Raw genomic sequence first — 20,341 nt, forward strand, 5'->3', positions numbered from 1 at the left:
TGACAAGCTTTCACGCATAAAAGAAACAGCTTAAGCATCACATTTGCTGATCTTTCGTGCTTTTTAGTAGCACTCATTGTTTGAGATAGATACTAAAAAGTTAAAACTTTTTATATTTTTCTCTAATATATTTCAAGAAATTCTACATACGGTATATTAGGGTGGTACTAAAGGTATCAATATCTAAATTTTAAATGGGGTAATTATTATAATGATACTGGGATACCCTTTTATTTTGTACGTACAACAAAAATTTTAAAAATTTTAAACACATTTTTAGGAGTTTGAAAAAATATTAAAAAAATAAATAAATAGCAAAATTCGACAAAATTTTTGAAACTTATTCATATAAACTCATAAAATCGCTGAGTCAAAGTCAAAGTTTTGTCGAATTAAAAAAAAATAAATAGTTTAATTTTTTAAAAACCACCCTACTGTACATGTGGACAAATATTATTACTCACTATTTGATGGTTTCATTCCACACAGGATTCAGACATGCCTTAATTGTACGCGTCTTTTTCTTTGACTTTTCATGCTCGTCTGGAATCAGTTTGACTTTGACATATGGATCGCTGAGACCATTTGGATCCATTGGAATGAGATTGCGGCCTTCTTTGACTGTAATTTAGAGAAAACCAAAATTAATTAACTATCTTTTTGTTTGAAATGTGTGCGATTAAATATTCTCTTAAACCATCATAAAACTTTGGTTAATCTACTTACTTTGCACCGTCAGCAAATTCTCCTTCACATTCAATTCCAAATTGATGCGTCCGCGACGTTCAGTATGATCGCAACCACATAAGCTCGGCACATTCTCCTTACAGCGGGCATGAACGTTCATGTCACATGCTGCAGCACGAAATCCAAACCAACAGGTGAACGAAAGTATGTGAATGCAATAGTTATAAAAAAAAAATAATTAAAAAATAATTAAAACTATGTACTTAGTATTGTTGTTGGATGGGAAAAAGTTTCTGTACAACTTTTAGCTGCAATAAAAGAAAAAAACTTATTCGGACGAAAAGCAGAGCGCCAAGTGAAAGTTTAAAAGTAATAAAGAACATAAAAAGGACCACACACTCGCACGCAAGGACATTTTTAATACAATCAACAAAAATACGTACGCACACTTACAAATGCAGACGATATAATGGACTTGCAAACGTACGAGAAAAGTATATGCAATAACACTAGGTTGCTCCTTAAACCGACGCAGATATCAGAGTAGAATTTTTTTTATTATATGACTTACCTGTTCATCCTGTACGCAATGACTGTTTTTTTATATTTATGTATTTATCAGACTACGTAAAACTCAGATCGATTTATTGACTAAATAATAAAATATATATCATAAAAAAAATATTTTACTTTATTGAAACTCTGAGCTCAAGGCAGAATCTCTGTGAAATAGTTTCATAGAGAAATTAAAGCAAGTCTTGGAAATTATGCCAGTTTTATCAATTAACATTTAGCTCTAGGCCAAAAAATTTCTCATGCCACCTAGACAGTATTATTAGGCATTTTAAAAATTATAGCAGCATCTATACCAGTTTCATGAATTCTGATTTTATTTATTTGCAGCAGGCAGTTTTTTATAACAGTTAGAAAATATTATTAATATGTAGAAAAATTATAATGGCTCTTAAGGCACAGTTTTTAATTTGTGTTGTTTGTAGGTTACAACAAATAAGACCATTTTTTAATATCAGATTTACAGTTACAAAGTTTCTTTTTCCATTGCTCCTCTCCATTCCATTTTTCATCCGTTATTCCACTTAAGTGCGCGGCAGAAACGAATGTACAGAAAACAACCGAAAATTGTTTTGAAACGGATACGTATTTGGCTGTTTTTCTGAATTTTTTTTATTGAATTTTTCGTTCAATACGCTATCCTTCTGCACTTCGCCGATGCTTTTTCATGATTCGGAAAAAAATTTAAATAAGGAAGCGGCATTCGAACCCGGCAACTTCTGAAAGCTAACCAGCATGCTCCTCTGCACGCTCAGGTACTGTCGACTACGTGTACATACTTTCAAATGTTCAACTTAAATAAATAAAATACAATTATTGCAAACTGCACGTTTTTTGAATGTATTTGGATACGTAAATAAACTAAAATTGTAGTCGTTGTGCTTAATATTGCCGTTGTCAAAAAAATCTATTAAATTCTGTAAAAAAAATTTATTTTGTAGTAAGAGTTGTTATACTTTGGGGACTACATATGTATATATATATATATGATTGTACTCTGGAATGGTCCGGTAAATAGTTGCGCCCTTTGTACAGTTGTTAAGCCAGTTAGAAGTCGGACTAAATTTTCGGCTCTGTAGTCGAAAAGCTGAAAACTTTAACAATTTCTTCCGAGTTTTTTTTCGAAGGGTGGTGCATCACGCAAATAATTCATTAAAGACTAGATAGGCTCAATTCCTATAAAACTAGTAGGAGGGGAAAAATAGTATCTCCACAGCTTGCAGAATCTGACTGCAGTTCTTCCTTTAGGGGCCTACAGCGCAAATAGTGAAGGGGCTACTGATTAAGCCCATCACATTTCCCAGCCTATTTCACTCAGCGCGGAAATTAGACCCAAATGCTGTAAAGCAAGTCGACGACGATACTATCTTGCTATAATTAATACTCAGCCCAGCTTAAAAATGCATAGTTACCTACTCACATTTATTAAAAATCAATAGCAAATAAACTAATTCAAATGCTCAACACGGGAATTGGATTTAAATTAACGGAAATTATAATTCAAATCAAGCTAACTGCCTAGTGCCGATGAGAAATGCCGATATGTATTAAAATATATGCACTGCAACGATTTTGCTGCTTTTGCTATTTACAACTGTTGCTGCAATAGCAAACCATTTCAGCTAACAATTACGGTAGTTGTAAACGTCGTAGCGGTAAAGGTAGTAGATTCTTCGGCCATGCATTGCACCCTTCGCAAGAGCCAAGCCAAGCCAAAGCCAACTTCCACACAGGTTCGTTGCATTGCAATTCAATTGTGCATTCGATTCAATTCATTTCGATTTGATTGGTTGCCGTGCGATGAATTGGAATTTTGTGCGGAAATTGAAAGCTGAATGAATGTGCACGTTAAACACAGACTAGCTAGGTTGGAGTACATAAATATGTAAATACATGTGCAATACATATACAATTGTATTGTAGCAACAGGTCGTATATGTAGTATGCAAGTAATCACCTTGTTCGAAAAGTCTCTCCCCTATTCATTTGTATTGCATGCATGCACTGTCCTGAAGCTTTTTTTTATTACGACTCATCCAAACAACAATGCGGTATAAATTTACATACAAACTTACATACATATGTATTTATTGGTAGAAACAAATTTATGTATCTACAATAGCTGTTTTTTTTTTGCTAAAATTATTAGAGCATGTCTAATGCGCATTCAATGCTGTTCGAGATACATCTCCGACCATAAAAAACGCTCTGTGTAGTTATTATAAGAATGCGAGTATGCATGGCTTGTGGCTGATATCGGGGTAAAGAGCTGCAAAAAATCCTGTAACAAAAGTGGTAAAGTGGTAGTGGTAGTGGTAGCAGAAATAGTTGTTAAATAGCGTGCAAATAATGGACAGCGTTGAGAAGTTGTACGAAGTCCATCAAAGGAATGGCTTTTCACGCATCTAAGTCGGCGAACGTGAAGCGAAAAATGCATTCTGAGTGCCGCTTAAAGTGTTAAAATAGTGTTTTCTATAAAAGGACGCTTGATATTAGATGTTGGGTTAGATATGTATACCAAATACATATATACAGAAAAAAAACTAATTAATAAACCAAATTCAAAAGAATGAGCATCTCTGCCGGCATAAAATTTTATACCAGTTTATACCAGTCCTCAGACCAGTTTTACACCAGTTTTCAAAGCACATTCCTTTAAGATCGTCGAAAATAAACAGTTGGTGAAAATGTTCATTATTTATACCAGTTAAAAATAACACTTATAGCAGTTCTATCTTTTTGTATTATATTGTTTTTTATGCATTTCCTGAAAAAGTTAGTATTTAGTTACATATTCGATACATTAACTTTTTATACCAGTTTTAAAAAGCTAAAATGAATTTGATTCAATTAAATGTTAATACAGTTTTCATATGAAATTACTCATTTGAAAATTTATACTAGTTTTTATACCAGTTTGAAAAAGCATAAATAAAAAAGGCGAGACTAAAAGTTGTTAAATAACAGCGATTGTACATGGCGTATGAGTAACATCCTTTCCTGCTAATGTTTCATATAAAAAATCTTTGCGTATTTTCGATGGACCACTCATTCCTTTTTTATTTAGTAGCTTATTTTTTTTTTTTGTAACAGAACAGGCTTTAACACAAATTAAAAAAATTTAAACAGAATCTGTTTTTTTTACAAGCTTTTATTGTGTTGCACCTGCGTATATTCAAATTTCGCAGTCAATCTTTAACCAACTTACCGATGATTTAGAGATTTGAAACTTCCGATTACAATCTATGTAATATGAAACATGAATTAATCCGTTAGGTGATACAGGTGTCGAGATATCTGAAAACCCTGTATTTATGGTCCGATATTTGTTCACAGTTGTAATAAATATTACCTACATGAAAAGCAATAACTCCACAAACATTTTGTCCGATAGGTGGCGCAGTATCAGAGATATTTGGAAAATCCGTATTTATGATCCGATTTGTTTCATATTTAGAACATATATGTATATATTACTTAAATGGAAAGAGACACCTCCACAAAAAGCTTGTGTTATACGTATTTTTTTTTAATTAGTTGTTTAAATTTTTTCCCTGTTCTAGTTTGACTTTTCGAACAAAAAAAAAATTGGGAATTATTAATTAATTTTTGAGAAACCATCAGGCTTGTCGAAAAGTGACGTATATGGGCAAATCTAAAAAATAGGTAAACTCCAAAAAAAAATTTTTATTTTTAAATTTGTGAGCACACCTATGTTTTATATATAATTTTATTCGTACTCTCTTAATGAATCGATTAATATAAGTGTAATTCATTTTCATCAAGTGCTTCAAAAGTTAGACGAGGAATAAACATGAAATAGAAAACAAAAGTATAAGCTGGGTTCAAATTACGTTGTTCAAGTTGTAAAATTTGAGGAAAGATTTTGAAAGTTGAACTCACTTAATTAGGATGTTCTAAATTCAATGGCCCTGTTTTAACAGATTTGCTCCGGTTTTCGAGATAACGCTACTTGAAAATTTGCTTATATTTTAACTATTTTATAAATAACTCCCCCAATTTTGAAGTTATTTTACTAAACTTTTGCACATAACGGTTTTTTAATATTACCTTAATTATTCCTTAAAATTATCGAAATGGTTGCACTTTAACGTATAGCTCCAATACAACTGATTACTCAGATATGTGTTTTTGCGCTATAACTCTAATTTCATATCTGAATAATAAATTGTATGCATGCTATATGTTAAAGTGAACCTATACTAAATTTTTACATGCTTAATTGGAGGAGTTATAACGCAAAACAACGTCTCTGGACAATCAGTTGTATGGGAGCTATATTTTAGAGTAAACCGATTTCATTGATTTTATGAGATGGTGAAGGAAATGTTAAAATACAAGCGTGTGCAAAATTGTAGTAAAATATCTTCAAAACGGAGGGAGTTTTTTTTATAAAATAGTTAAAATTTAAGCAAAGTTTCAAGTACCGCTATCTCCAAAACTGGAGACAATCGGGAAAAACTGGGGACGCGAATGAATTTAAAAGGCTCCAATTAAGTAAGAGCAACTATCAGAACCTTTGTCGAAAAAAATTTGATTTGATACCACGCTCGAAATATTATGACTATAAGAAGGAAAATAAATAAAAGTACTAAATCGGCGTTTTCGCACACTTCTAGAGAACATTTTTTAGAAGCATTTTACAGGTATATACAACGTTATAAGGACTATTAGTTATAAAAATATTTAGATCGTTTCGACGTATTTTCCAAATGTGCCTTCAAATAAGATATTTTTGGAATAAAAATTACGCTCGAGATCGCAGAATATTTTATCTTTAAAACATGGTTTATTCTGAAAGCACACCTCTTGCTAAGTTGTCAAATTATTCGTAATTGTTTGTAGAATACGATACATACTTAAAAAGTTCTTAAAATTAAATGCTTCAAAAACTATACGCGATAAACCGAAAATGTTGAAAATGGTGAAATGTGGAGTTACAGACTTTGAGTTACTTGCAATTTCGTTATTTTTTAAAGCACACTTTTCTTACCTACTACATATGAAGTATACACATAAGTGCTAAATGCCCATTAAATTTCAAATGAGAATATGGTGTGCTTCAAAAGTTATGACATAATTAATTTTTCCCCTCTTAAAAATTACATAAAAAATGCACTTGTTTTTATTATTTTTTTTAATTTAAACACCTATAATTCAAAAGTTATGCAGCAAATTGATCCACATCTTTTTTGAGGCTTCAAGTATAAGTCAATGAATTATATCCAAAAGCAACCAGCTTGATATAGTTTCCAACAGTGAAAATAAAGCTAAATAACACCAAGGTTACCTGTTTTTTAGATTTGCCCATATACGGTTTATGGAGAATTTTGTTAGACATATTTCGTATTACAATTATTAAATTGGTTTGCAAGATATTCGTGATTAAGTGGAACTGCAATTATGGTTGGGTACAGGATAGGGATATCCGTGGAACCAAAAATAACACAAATTTGTTATCCAGTGTTATTTATTTATGTCGAAAAATTTCTTATTGCTTTCGCTATGATTTCAAACCCAAAGCCAATCAATTCTCTATTCAATTACCCCAAATTTTACCTATCTTCCCTCTGAATTCAGTATTGCACACACAAACTTACTTATGTACTTATCAACATACATAACTATGTAATAGAACAATGTACATATGTATGTCTATTTGTGCCCAAGCTCACATCACTTCACTTTGCGCTTTGTGTTTCACTCATTTTCCTGACTTGATGTTGCCCGCTTTTGCCTATTGGCTATTATTACCATGAATTTCCATATACTATTCGTACGAATTTGTTGGGCAGGCATATGGGTCATATTAGCGAAATTGCCAAGCCATGTGCAAAATTAGTTTTGTCATCTAACGCGGTGGTGCGGTGAGCTAGGATGATGGAGTAGGGTATGGAAATGGCTAAGGGCTTGAGTGCTAAAATGAAAAGCGCAGACCCATTTAACCAACCGCTCGGGGCAACTTACTAACCAACAACGTATAGCGACAAGCTTGCTACACACCCACAAAGCCTTTGAAATGAAAGGGTATAACAACAAATGAACCCGCTAACTAACCGCCAACAACTACACCATGACAAATGGTTTGTCATCAAAACCAAAATTTCATATAACAAAAGGCGAAGCCAATACGCGCTTGCTTGCTTGCTGGCTGTTGCCCGCCAACTAAACGAGGCTCATCAAGGGCCAGTAAGCTTGGGTGTTACGCTGCCCTGCAAGGAGTGCAAATAAGCAAAGCAAATATTAGTATGTACAAAACAGTAAGTATAGAAGCAAGAAAGGATACACGAGAAAGACAAGTCAGAAATTGTGGTTATCAGCATGAAAATTCACTCGACAGTTAGTTGTGCTGTCGGTTACTCTTTACGCCAGAATAATGAATTCCTCCTGTTTGTTATCAGTAAATAGTGACTGGCATTCATGCCAATTTAGGCATTCAGTCATTTGTTGAGCTCTTAAGATTGTTGAGTGCATTCTGTAAATTTGCTGAGAAAGTACTTGAGCTGCAAGAAGACGCTGTTTACAGAGTGCATACATACATATTTACTTTGCGTATAAATAGAGTGAATATGTAAATAGGAAAGCCTGAATCAGCAGATATAAAGTGGAAGGTTTGTGTTTAAAAGAATAACAATTTTTTTAAGTGTGCCAGTTGAAGTGGTCTAAAAGTAAAAAAGGTGAAAGAAGGCAATATCGTTAGAATCAGATAATTGGCACTTGATATTTTTTGGGTCAGCAAAAAAGTCATAATTTAAAAAATTTGACCGTTATAAGGAAATGTTTAAAGCCATACTTATGAGAACAAAATTGTGGAAACTGGAATTAAAATTAATGGCGGTGTATTTGTGTCGGACGTTACGCAAAATGGAAGCTATTGTGAAAGGCCATCAAAGTCAAAAAATTTCTGCAAATCGTCATATATGGAGAACAAAATCTAAAAAATTACTTTGAAGAGAAAATTATTACGTTACGTTCGGGAAAATACTTACCTTTTTTGCCGTGGAGAAAATTAATTTTTTGAAAACGATATATTGATATATTATTAAAAGATCTAGTACTTAAAACTAAGGCTATTCAGAGTTTTGTTTCAAGAAGTAAAAATGTAAATAAAATTTTTTGAATAAGTATGAAAGGAAATATGAATGTAATATACAGACCACCAGTCCACCCCTCTAAAATGGAGGGAAATGTTTTTTATTGAAAAGCCGCGAAAATATGACCTACCAAATCAGAGATGCTCCATCTTTTGGTGGTATTATCGACTTTCGGTTTCGACCGGAGGTGGCTTAAACTGACTGAAAGTCCATTTTTTTTCAAATTAGACATACATGTTTTTACCACGGATTCGGTTTATGGGGATAAAAATACGTAATTTTTGTTAGAAAATTTTTTCTCAGAAGTTGATTTTTCAACCTCTAAATGATCTTCGAGCATCAACTCGTGCTAAATTTCTGGAATGAGTAAAATTTGTTATTGAAAAACGAAAAAATATGAATTACCAATTCGGAGAGGCTCTATCATTTAGTTTCGGGTTTCGACCGGAAGTGGGTTAAACAGACCAGAAGTCCATTGTTTTAACTGGAGATCCATTCCGAACGAAACCGGAAGTCGGTAATACCACCAACGATTTTCAGTAAAAACCATTTTCCTCCATTTTAGAGCGGGTAAACGGATGGTCTAGGACACCCTGTATATTGTACTATGTTATTTTTTGGTACTACTACTACTACTATACTAATAATATTGTTATAATTCCAAATTGTCTCCAAATGACAAAAAAAACATGAGCAAACCAATAAAAAACTGGCATACAAATTGGTATAAACTAGTATAATAATAAGAACTAACCATTTCCAGAATGCACTTTTAATAAGCTTTGAAAAAGAAAAAATATGATTTCCAAACCGCAATTAAAAACTGGTATAAAAATTGGCATCAACTCACAGGTATCGTAATATAAATATTATTATAATAATAATAATAGATTGGCGCTTACACATATGTTAGTGTTTGGCCGAGCTTCTCCTCCGATTTGTGGCGTGCGCCTTGATGTTGTCACACAAAGCGGAGGGACCTACAGTTTTACGCCGACTACGAACGGCGATTGTATTTTTATGAGAAGCTGTTTTTCATGGCAGAAATACACTCGGAGGTTTGCCATTGCCTGCCGAGGGACGACCGCTGTTAAGAAAAAAAACCGTTTTCTATATTTTTTTGATATTGCTTTGACTGGGGCTTGAACCCAGGCATTGTGGAGTGGAAGCGCGCACTGCTTACCACTACACCACAGCGGCCGACTGATATAAATTATCGCCTTAATTTGGTCTCAGATAACTCCAAAATGCAAAAATAGATTTCGAGCAATTGGTATAAAAAGTGGTATAAAAAAATATTTGCCAAAATGAAGTTTTTATCAAACTATCATTAACATGAGAAAAATGTATTTTAAACGTGGTACTAAATAGTGCTGATGCAAAAATCTGTTACAAACTTCTTAGATTGTAAAGCATATTCTTTACTCCATTTAACTTCTGCTAGAGATTTCACCTCTATTTAATTCCCAATGGTCTCAACAAATTGCCGTTATTCTAACTGCTTCCCTCTCAAATTTCCATATATTTTATTGCTCGTACGAGTATTGTACGCGCATATCTTCATTCTCAATGCAAAAGGAACTATTTCACAACTTTTCAGAAAATACATTTTTTTTTTTATATTTCATTGGCATCTTGCGAACAACTGCATAATCACTTCCTATGTAAATCTAAAAAGTTTTTTGCCACTCCTGTAAAATTCCAAATTTGTCGAATAGGACCTTTTGCATTGATGGCCACGATATATTGTTGTTGTATTTTCAACACAATACACCGCTTGTTATTTGCTTGAAACAGGTACAAATTTTATAGTGTCCTCAGCAGCAATGAACAACGAACGAATGCCTCAAGGGTCACAATTTCATTCACATGTGCTTGAGTGCGAAGTAATGAGCATTCGCTCATACCTACTTGTATGTACATACATACATACATACATATGTATTCGTGACCAAATAAACATGCAAATGTATTTTTTTTGTATGCCTCCTTTTGTTGTGCATATATTTACATAAATTTGTATACAAGCGCATTACCTCAAGCTGTAAGAGTTCACTTTCTTTTTCTCGTTTCCCTTGCCGATTCACTCAGTTGTGTGCACAAATATTTGACCAAGTGTTCAGCGAGTTTCTGTGCCTCGTTAGCATATTTTTGGCATTAAAAAAAAAAAAAATATTATTGCAGCGAATGATTTGTTTTACAAATATTTTTATGGCATTTCGTTCGCTATTGCTATTTACTTTTCTTAAATTTTCTTTTATTTAAATGTTATTTGTATGTAAACTTGGAATTCGGTAGTCGAAAGTTGGAATGTGTGTTTGTTGATTTTGTCAGCCAGGCACTGTGGTTGTAATTTTTCCAATGCATTAAACATTGTGCCAAGAGAGGATCGGATTTCTTTTTGAAAAAATTTTTTCCATTTCATTGGCTTGCCATTTCAAATTGATTATTCATCATACGCCATGTGGCACCAGCTGCCTGCTGTTGTTATTTAAGATATTTTTGTTTGCCAAATTACAAATTTTATTAAATGAGTTTTCATTTATTTGCTTATACAACTACGAGCATTAACTTCTGTATTATTTGAATCAATAGTGAAAACACACAAAAGGCTGAACTATGCAGAATTTTAAATTTACTCTACAATTATGAAACAAAAAATATCGCCTACGGCTAGTAAGATATGCGTAGAGCTTTTGTGATGCAGTTTTAGCGTAAAAAGTTCAATTTGCTGACTATACTTTATTTTTTTTGGATTTGCAACGCGAACCAAGAGGAAGGGGAAAAATGTTACGTATACGCCCAGGGGTTAACATTTCTGATAAAACAATTTTTAATGAGCTTGAGGCCGTTTTTAATGAAAAACTTATTGTGTAAAAGCAACAATAATGTAAAAAAATGGTAGAAGTGATAGCTATTTCGGAAATCACCACATTTCCTCATCAGACTTCTTTCAGTAGGCTTCGAACCGACGATCCCACTGACTCAGCCAGTTGCCTATGCACTGTGCTAAGTTCGCCTTGTAAATTATTATTATTATTTATTTTTTTTCATTAAAAACGGCCTCAAGCTCATTAAAATTTGTTGGATATAATTGTTATAAGGCCATAAAATAACAAAAAACAAATAACTAAAGGACGAGCACACCTAAAAGTTAAACATTCTAAAAATAGAATTATTAGCAAAAATCAACATAACCAATAACCACATGGTCAAGTGAATTGCAGCGGAATAGCTGCGCTTGATTGTGTTGGCATAACAAATGAAAAAGTGGGAAAAATGCAACGATAGTTTACAAGGCGAACTTAGCACAGTGCGTGGGCAGCTGGCTGAGTCAGTGGAATCGTGGGTTCGAAGCCTACTGTTAGAAGCCTGATGAGGGAATGTGGTAATTTCCGAAATAGCTATCACTTCTACAATTTTTTCACATTACTGTTGCTTTTCCACAATAAGTTTTTCATTAAAAACGGCCTCAAGCTCATTAAAAATTGTTGAATATAATTGTTATAAGGCCCTAAAATAACAAAAAACAAACTTCTGTTAAAAGTTATATTTTAATGCTTGCGTAATCGCGTATAATTTAGAGAGTGTTCTGCATACATTTCTTTCATATAAATTATTAAATATTTAAGTTGTTTTTGAGTTGGAATAATTGCTTAGGGAATATTTAAACAAATCTGTTAAAATGCAGCGGAAGACTTCATTACCAATTTCCCGTATTTTTGTTGCTCAACGCGTGCTAAGCTGACATGGGCCTCGAGAGATGGACCCAAAGAACGCCTAGCTTTGTATATATGTATATCAGTTTGGCTCAAAATTATTCTGTCGTAAAAAAGGAAGATCAGATATCCCTTCAGCAATGTTGGGTGCATTGTGTTTGACCTGAATCCCTTGATTGCTGGCTGGCTACGAAAATAAATTTTAATTTCTTGTTGTTTGTGGATAATAAGTCATTGTTTTTCCGTGCCTCATATTTAATATTTTAAGATATAAGTCAACCAAATCGCACTAGTTAATTGGGATAACGAAACAGAAGTTTATATTTCGTCTGTTGATAGTCCTACGCAAGGACTTCACTGCTTCTATTAAGGTTTCCACTGAATGAGATGAAAACACTAGGGGAAGGTGCACGGAATTAATGGGTCTGCCCGTCATTAGAATTATCTATTGAACTGTTTTTTCGCCTCTTCAGATCGCATTAACTCCAAAGAAAACCAGCCTACGCCGACAAATGCAAGGCCAGGAGCGTGCCTAGCCGCTAGAGGAGGACTTTGAACATCGTTCGATCGCCAATTTCAATAGGGCTTCGGATTACCACACTGGACGTTTTCCCCTTCCTGTTTACTCGTTGAAAGAAATTGTGTTCTTTCAGTAAAATTTTCTTGGATGATACTGATGAGGCTTATAAATCATCGCCCTTGTATTGCGTATGCAAGCTAGATATCTGTTCGACCTAATCTCTACCATTAGCTGAAAGTTTCTGCTGAGGCTGACAAGTGGAAAGCTTCTACAGCTCGTCTTGCTTATGCGGACCACGGTAACTCATCGCTACCTAGGAGCAGCCAAGTAATACTGAACGCAGGTGATGCGGTTCCTATAAGTGCTTCTGCTGTGAAAGAGGATGGATGAAAGCTTCCCCTTCTCTTCACAGGAAACCTGAAGCTGCATCACCAAAAGCCATGGACTTAGTGGCCAAAACACTTTGAGACTAAGCTTTGACCAACTCTAACCAGAAAGGCTAGGAACTAAGGGTCCCGAAAAGACAAAACATTCGACAAAAGATTTTGAAATCATTTTTTGAACTAAGGTGGCTTTCTTTGAGAATTTTAATTACTGATTGGGTAAAATTAGAACAGGCTAGGCTCTTTACCAACATTATCTTATGCCGAATTTCCACTAGGTATTGAAATTACGAAAAATTTGTTCGGATTTAATTGCACAGATATTTATTTTTTAATGTCCAAATTTATCATTTAATGCCTGCTGGCAATCTGGCATTAGGCTTTCGGGGCTAGAGACTTCATTAATGGAACAAAAAAGGGCTTAAACTTTATCGTGTCTATTACAGCCTAAAATCTGGTCGAAATGTTTTTTATTAAAAACTCTATGAGGTTTTGTTTATTCAAATTTATTTTATTCTATTTTATTCAATGTGTATTACTCATCATCAGCTACAAATGGGTTGCTTACCTGATTTCGTATAAAGATTTAGTTCATCCTCCTTAGAAGAAATATGTGTATATCTACCTATAATTTGCACACTAAAACTAAACTAAGAGGCATTTCTAGTTCCACTGTGCATTGCACTATTTTGAGAAGTTCACCAGTTTTAATTTAACTTAACGAAGATCGAACAATGCCTTGAGCACAAAGCAATTGTTTGGCACAAAAAAGACTGAATTTAACTTAAAAAAGTTGGAAACCAAAGTATTTAATAGAAACTGGAGTGCCGAAACAGGAACAAAAATAAACACAGTCAAAACATTACTAATAAGTAATAAAGTAGTAAAGTAAAAAAAAAAAAAAAACAATAGGAAAGTGATAAGAATAGCAGAACATAGTAAAGAGTGCAGTAAAATATTTCATAGTACATAAGTAGTAGGAAAGTTTTAACAAGAAACAAAGCGCTGTTGAAGAAAGCTTCACAGAAAACAGAAAAAAGAAGTAGAACAAAGTTCTTATAGAAAATCGCTACAAATAATGATAGTTGTAAGAAGACAGAAGTCGAAATTAAGTAGCAACCAAAAAAAAAATAGTAGTAGAAAAAAAACAGCCGCCACCGCATTTTCGCTACAAACTAAGTAAGAGTAACTTTTGCCACAAGTACGCATTTGTTTGCGGGGCAGCTACACTTTACCTCGACACTTGAGCCCCTTGTGGGTGATGCCATGCAGCAGCGAACCGCAATGATCGCAAAACATCGGTGACAGGAAGGAGGTGTGCTGCCATTTGTGCGGCATCTGATGGGCCTGGGAATAGGTGAGAAAACTGATGGAAAATTAACATAAAGTTTAGCGAAAGATAGGGCAATAAAAGTAATTGGAAAATACTTAGCAAGAAGAAAGTAGATACGTACATAGATCATAGTAGCAGAAAGATTAAAAAAAATCCATAAACAAACTAAAAAAAATTGGTTGGAATGAAGTTTTAATAGTTCTTAGAAGTGTATGAGTTGATTGGTGAGCGACAACGAAATCTATGTATGCGGAAAATGTAATATGCTGTCGACATTGAAACATTCCAAGTCCCTCTAAAATTTTATGGTATTTAAGCGTGCAAAGTGAATGCATATACAAAACTACGATATACTATTAATAGCTTAAATATGTATGTATAAAAAATGTTCAGTAATATTACGCCAAAACCCTTAAATTTAAAAATCCTTAAAAAAAATGTATCTTCACGTTTTGCGTGCTTTCCATTCAGCTCTTTGCTCCACACAATTATTTCACTTTCACTGTTGTTTTTTTCTTCTACGCTCGAAAACATGACAGCTGTTTGTCTAAGTGCGTTTAAGGCTTTAATGTAAACGTTTACTTCAGCATTTAAAATGCAGATGGTGGCAATGCCATGAGAAATGAATGCTTTTCACAGGAATGGAAATAACAAATGCACACCAAATAGTGAATAAGCAACTGCACACATAAGTATACATATGTATGTATATAGATATCCATAAATACCCCTTTACCTACGTATATTATTTAAATATAGATGTAACATGTTTGAAAAATAGATGAAGTGATGGTGAAAACTACGCTGGTTTTTGTTTGTTACGTATACGCCAGCGCGCCCTTTGAGAGTTGAAATTTTTTAGTGGAAACGACAGATTGCCAGCGGCATTTGAAATTTCATTAACGATATCGTTATCGACGAACCTGCATCGATAACTCCTTATGGTTTATCGATACATTTTTATTTTTTCGGTTATTATATCCAATATATAATGTCCAAAAATAAATCAATAAATCAATGATACTGATAAATATACAAATATCGATATCGATACAAATTTCGGTAAGATATCTATAAGTATAACAGCGTATCGTCTCTCTAGAAAATAGTTTATGCAACCTCACATAAATACGCCGTTTTATATTTTGTTGATACGCGGTTTTGTACTTAAAACGACGATTTGTAGATATATGTATGTAACGGTATAAAATTAAGAAAACTAGGACATGTGTTAATACTGCAAGGTCTTTCTGGCCGAAGGCGGTGAAGCTATCTCCTGAAATTAGGTGCATAAGAGTAGCTTGTCAACTGGCAAGAGTAAGGTTTTAGCAATTTTTTAGAAAAGGAGACTCAAATTAAAAAGGTTAATACATCGCTCTTCTTCAATAGAGGTCAATATGTTTTTGCAGCGCATTTTGATTTAAACGTGCGACATTATATTAATTTTTGTATATTATTATTATTATTATTTTTTTCTAAGTCTAAGGTTAAATTCAAAGGAATTAAGCCAACCGTAAATCTTTACGTAAGCACAAATTAAAGAAAATAAATAACCACTCGCTGATAGAAAAACATGTGGGTACATTTGTAGAAGCAAAAGTCACTTACGTATAAGTCATTAAGGTCAGACGATTGGGACATACATATGTACATATGTAGTTACAAGCAAATAAATACATAGTTTATTTCGCAAAATCATACGTAATCGCAACACATATACCTACATACTCGTACATATACATATATGAATGTATAATAACATATGTGCATTAAAGATCGAGAACTAAGTATTTATATATCTACTTATTATAGTATAAGTAGTATGTATATGCATGTAAATATATATTTGGTTACAATTTCAGCCTGTCTGCTTGTCCTTTGACCTCATTGGCATTGACATTGTCTGACGTCGCTTTTGTCTGATGCGCTCACACTGGCTTTGGCCATCAACGACGACTACATACATATGCACAATGGCCGCTTCATTGCCTACTAATCTTCATACTTATTGCGAATAATAGCGCATGTCCTCGCTGCCAAGGCAAGGACGTAAGCAAAGAAAAAAATAAGTCCAAATGTTTTTTAGTGTTTTTGTTTTTCTTTTTTTTTTTTTAATTTTATCACAGACTTGCATCAATGTGGGTATGACTGCTTCTTGCTGGCTGCTTAAGTGTTTGTCTGCCGTATTTGGCGCCATTGAAAGTATTTATGAATGAGCGCTGCTTAGTATTCAACTGAACAGCGTAGGTCGAGTATGTATGTATATATTTATAGTATATTGTTTATATATCACAGCATTCTGAGCAGCAGCAAGATAAATCTGTGTGAAGGCGTAGACAAAAATATATCACTTGAAAAATATATATAGGGTTGGATGTCTGCCCATTAATAGAAGCAAACTTAATTTCAGATTTAAGCAGCATCGCAGTTTCTAAATTTAATCTAAAAGTCCTTAGTTTGTGATTTGTGTTTATTGTTAGTATTAAGAAGCAGCAAATCGATAACTTTTTAAGTGGTTTTGGGCTTCAGACTTGTCGTGTTTGTCTTTAATTTAACAAAAAATAATAAATACTTGGCACTTCTTACCGCGCGCTACTTTGAGTGTTTTCTTTTTTTTTTGGCAGTTGCTTTCAGAGCTCAGTTAATTGCAGATTCGTAGAAAAGATATGTATGTAGAGAGTCAGGGCTTCTGTAAAAGTTGCCTGACTTCCAATATGAAACCTAGTTGTGACAACCAGAACCATTATTTTAGGCTTCACTAGTTTTTTAAGTGAAATTTCTTTGCTTTCGGTTAGGTGTAAATGCACACATGGTTTTATTGAAAAAGCGACTCTATCGTTGCGCTCTAATTTCCAAATCCAATGAAACGAAAAGGTAACAGAAGAAGAGAGCGGGTGTCGGCGGTGATTGGGCACAACCAAAAATAAGATTTACATACATTAAAGTTAAGATTTCGATTAGGATTGAGATTTATGTTGAGGCTTACAATTAAGATTAAGAACACGGTTAAGATTAAGATTTAGATTAAGATTAAGATTTTCATTAAGACTGAGATGAAGACAAACATTTAGTTTAGAATTAAGATTAGGATAACGACTTAGATTGAGATTATGGTTAAGGTAAAGATTAAAATTAAGATTATGATTAAAATTAAGATTAAGATTAAAATTAAGATTAAGATTAGGATTAAGATTAAGAATATAAAGATTAGGTTTGAAATCAAGATTAAGTTTGAGATTAAAATCGAGGTTAAGATTAAGATTAATTTTGAGATCAAGATTAAAATTGAGATTCAAATAAAAAAAATAGTAATACTTAGATTAAGATAGAGGCTAAGATTAAGACAAAGATTAGGTTTGAGATCAAGGTTAAGATTAGAATCAAGATTAAGATTGAGAATAAAATTAAGATTAGGAATAAGATTAAGATTATGATTAAGCCTAAGACTGAGACGACGATTAAGATTAAAATTATCTATATATATATAATAAGCGAAGGGATTTTTTGTTCAGGATAAAACATCTGCACCGTTCGCTCGATTTTAAAAATCGGGTGTCAAATTAAAGCACTTGGCCTGTAGATGGGCAAACTGGTTTTATTTTTCGAACAGAGTTGCCACCTGTAGAACAATTGAATTCAAATTATTTAATAAGCAATACCATAATAACCACATCGTTCGTTCGTTAGGTAGCACTTTGAAAATATTTTCATGTGGGTTGCCACCTGCTTGAAATGTCGAATTTAGTTAACTTATCCAAAAGTTATATAAAATATCAAACGAAAGGGTGTTAAGAAGTCGTTAGTTTAAACATTAAGAATATTTTTGAGGTGTTGGAAAAGGGTTGCCATCTGTTTAAAACTTTATTTCAAATTATTAAATAACTTAAATAAATTATTAAAATATGGGTGCCAATCCAATGAAAAGTCTTTATTTCTGAACTATATTTAGCTGGGTTGCCACATGTTTAAAAGAACAAAGTTCAACTTAATTCATCACTTGATTAAACTAAATGTTAAAGGAAGAATATTTAAGAATATCTTAGCGCGAAATTACTTTTGAAGAGGGGTGCCACCTGTTTGAAAAGTCGAATTTAAATAACTTTTACGCAAATTATTTGAAACATAAAGCGAAAGGGTGTTAAAAAAGTTGAGTTTGAACATTGAGAATATTTGAAGGGAGTTTGCCACGTGTTTATAATGTGACATTCAAATTATTTAAGAAGTTGCATGAATTATTAAAACATGGGTATCATCGAAATAGCTTAGAAAAGGCTTTCAGGTAGGTTTTGCAATTCACTTCCGGGTGAATTTAAATTAAATTCGCTTCGAACTCAAATTGAACTTTGTAGAAGTTTACTCACAAATAAATTGTATAACCTCAAAAATAAAGACCTTGTCCTGTGGCTGTTCGATAAGCTTTTATTTTTTTAAATTAGAGGCTTTTTATCGGTACAGGGTGATTTAAAATTTGATAATATTAAAAACTTACTATTCGAAATGGCTGCACGGATTTAGAAAGAAAAGGACTTATATTTGTAATAGTTTAAAGGTTTTTGAAATTTTATCTTGGGCGTTTTAACACCGTGCGGGTTCACTGGTTGTTATTTATTATGCGAAAAATTTCCTCATTAATTAAGTTATTCGTATGGAAAAAAATGTTCACAATTCTCTCATCCTTTAGCCACTTCCTTACTACAACGCTACACTATATAAATCATTTCCTTTGCATACGTACATACATACATATATTAATACATAATTTAAAGTTACTTCCGCACAGCTGAGCCAAGTTCCCCAACGTTTCGCCGCAGACCAGTGGCTTTCAACATTTCAACCAATAAATTTAGAAACATAAATATTCTTGTTTGCCGAAATTGCAAATTTGGCACACTTGTGGCACTTAGTGCCTTCATATTTCCACTCCACAATACTTTGTACTTAACTCTCTGCTGCTCGTTTTATTTACTTGCTGACTGGCACTGTGCCATTGGCGTGTTGCACTAAGCGGAAGCGTTGATGTTATTACCTACATTGGCGCACTGGTGTGCCGCTTTGTCATTGTTGTTTAACTAATTGTTATTGTTGTTGTTGAGTATGAATTCAGTAGCAATGTTGTTCCAATGCCTGCTTGGAAGTTACTTTTTGAAAGTTCTCTCCTAAGTTTTATTGCTTGAGTTGCGTATATTTGTACATATGTATGTGTATACGTATATCTACTTACTTGTTGCCTTCCCTCTCAGAGATTTGATATTTAATTGAGTGATTTCACTGCTACTTTGTTTTACCATTTCGTTGCAATTGTACTTCATGTACATATATAATATACTTCTGAATTTAATGCTTTCAATTGGAATGGAAAAACTTTTTTTGTGTTGCATGTGGGCTTTCATTCGAAGGTAATATTCTTTTTTCTATTTTCTGGCTTTTATTGTTGTTTTGCAAACTTATTTTTTGTTATTGCTTTTTGTGTTTTTAACTTTTACCATTAGGTTTTACTCTCTCTCCCTCTGTTTGAACATTTTTCTTTGAAATTTAAGTCCCAATTGTTGATTATTCTTAACCATTTTTTGTCATTTCCATTGCTGTCCTGATTTCTATGGTTCAATTGAAATGATTTGATCATTTTGTCGTCGAAAATTGATTTTGTCATTTAGCTTTTTTCACAGTTGCCACTGTGTTGCTTCTTGTATTGCTTTTTCAATCGCTTTTTCTTTTCGTTATTATTGCCGCTTAACATTGTGTGTCAAAATATTTTAAATTTATTTTATAAATTAGATTAGAGCTTAAAGCTATTTAATACTTTTGCTGGTTTGATTTTGCAAAATTATTTTTGACGTAGGAAGAGAAAAATTCTAGAATTCGACTTTCCTTATAATTGAATTTTACTAAGTTATCTACTAAATTGGATGCATCTATCGCATTTTAAATGGTATTTAAAATTGCCAAGCTCAACTCCCTCAAATTTCTGCATTTTTTTTTTTTCTAGAACTCCACTAATGAATTTCTTTTCG

At 33.1% G+C, this 20,341-nt stretch overlaps 1 protein-coding gene across 1 annotated transcript in view; it reads right to left on the minus strand.

Annotated features, from left to right (window-relative positions):
* Positions 1-20,341, minus strand: part of LOC118742230 (protein kinase C, brain isozyme) — a 130,057-nt gene that overhangs the window by 7,150 nt on the left and 102,566 nt on the right. The window contains exons 5-6 of the mRNA XM_036474141.1: positions 727-855; positions 465-621 (exon numbers count right to left, since the gene is read on the minus strand). Coding sequence (XP_036330034.1) covers positions 465-621; positions 727-855 — 286 coding nt within the window. The remainder of the gene's footprint in view (positions 1-464; positions 622-726; positions 856-20,341) is intronic.

Source organism: Rhagoletis pomonella, unplaced genomic scaffold (assembly GCF_013731165.1).
Source record: "Rhagoletis pomonella isolate Grant_MI unplaced genomic scaffold, Rhpom_1.0 Rhpom_scaffold_00007, whole genome shotgun sequence".
Lineage (NCBI taxonomy): Eukaryota > Metazoa > Arthropoda > Insecta > Diptera > Tephritidae > Rhagoletis > Rhagoletis pomonella.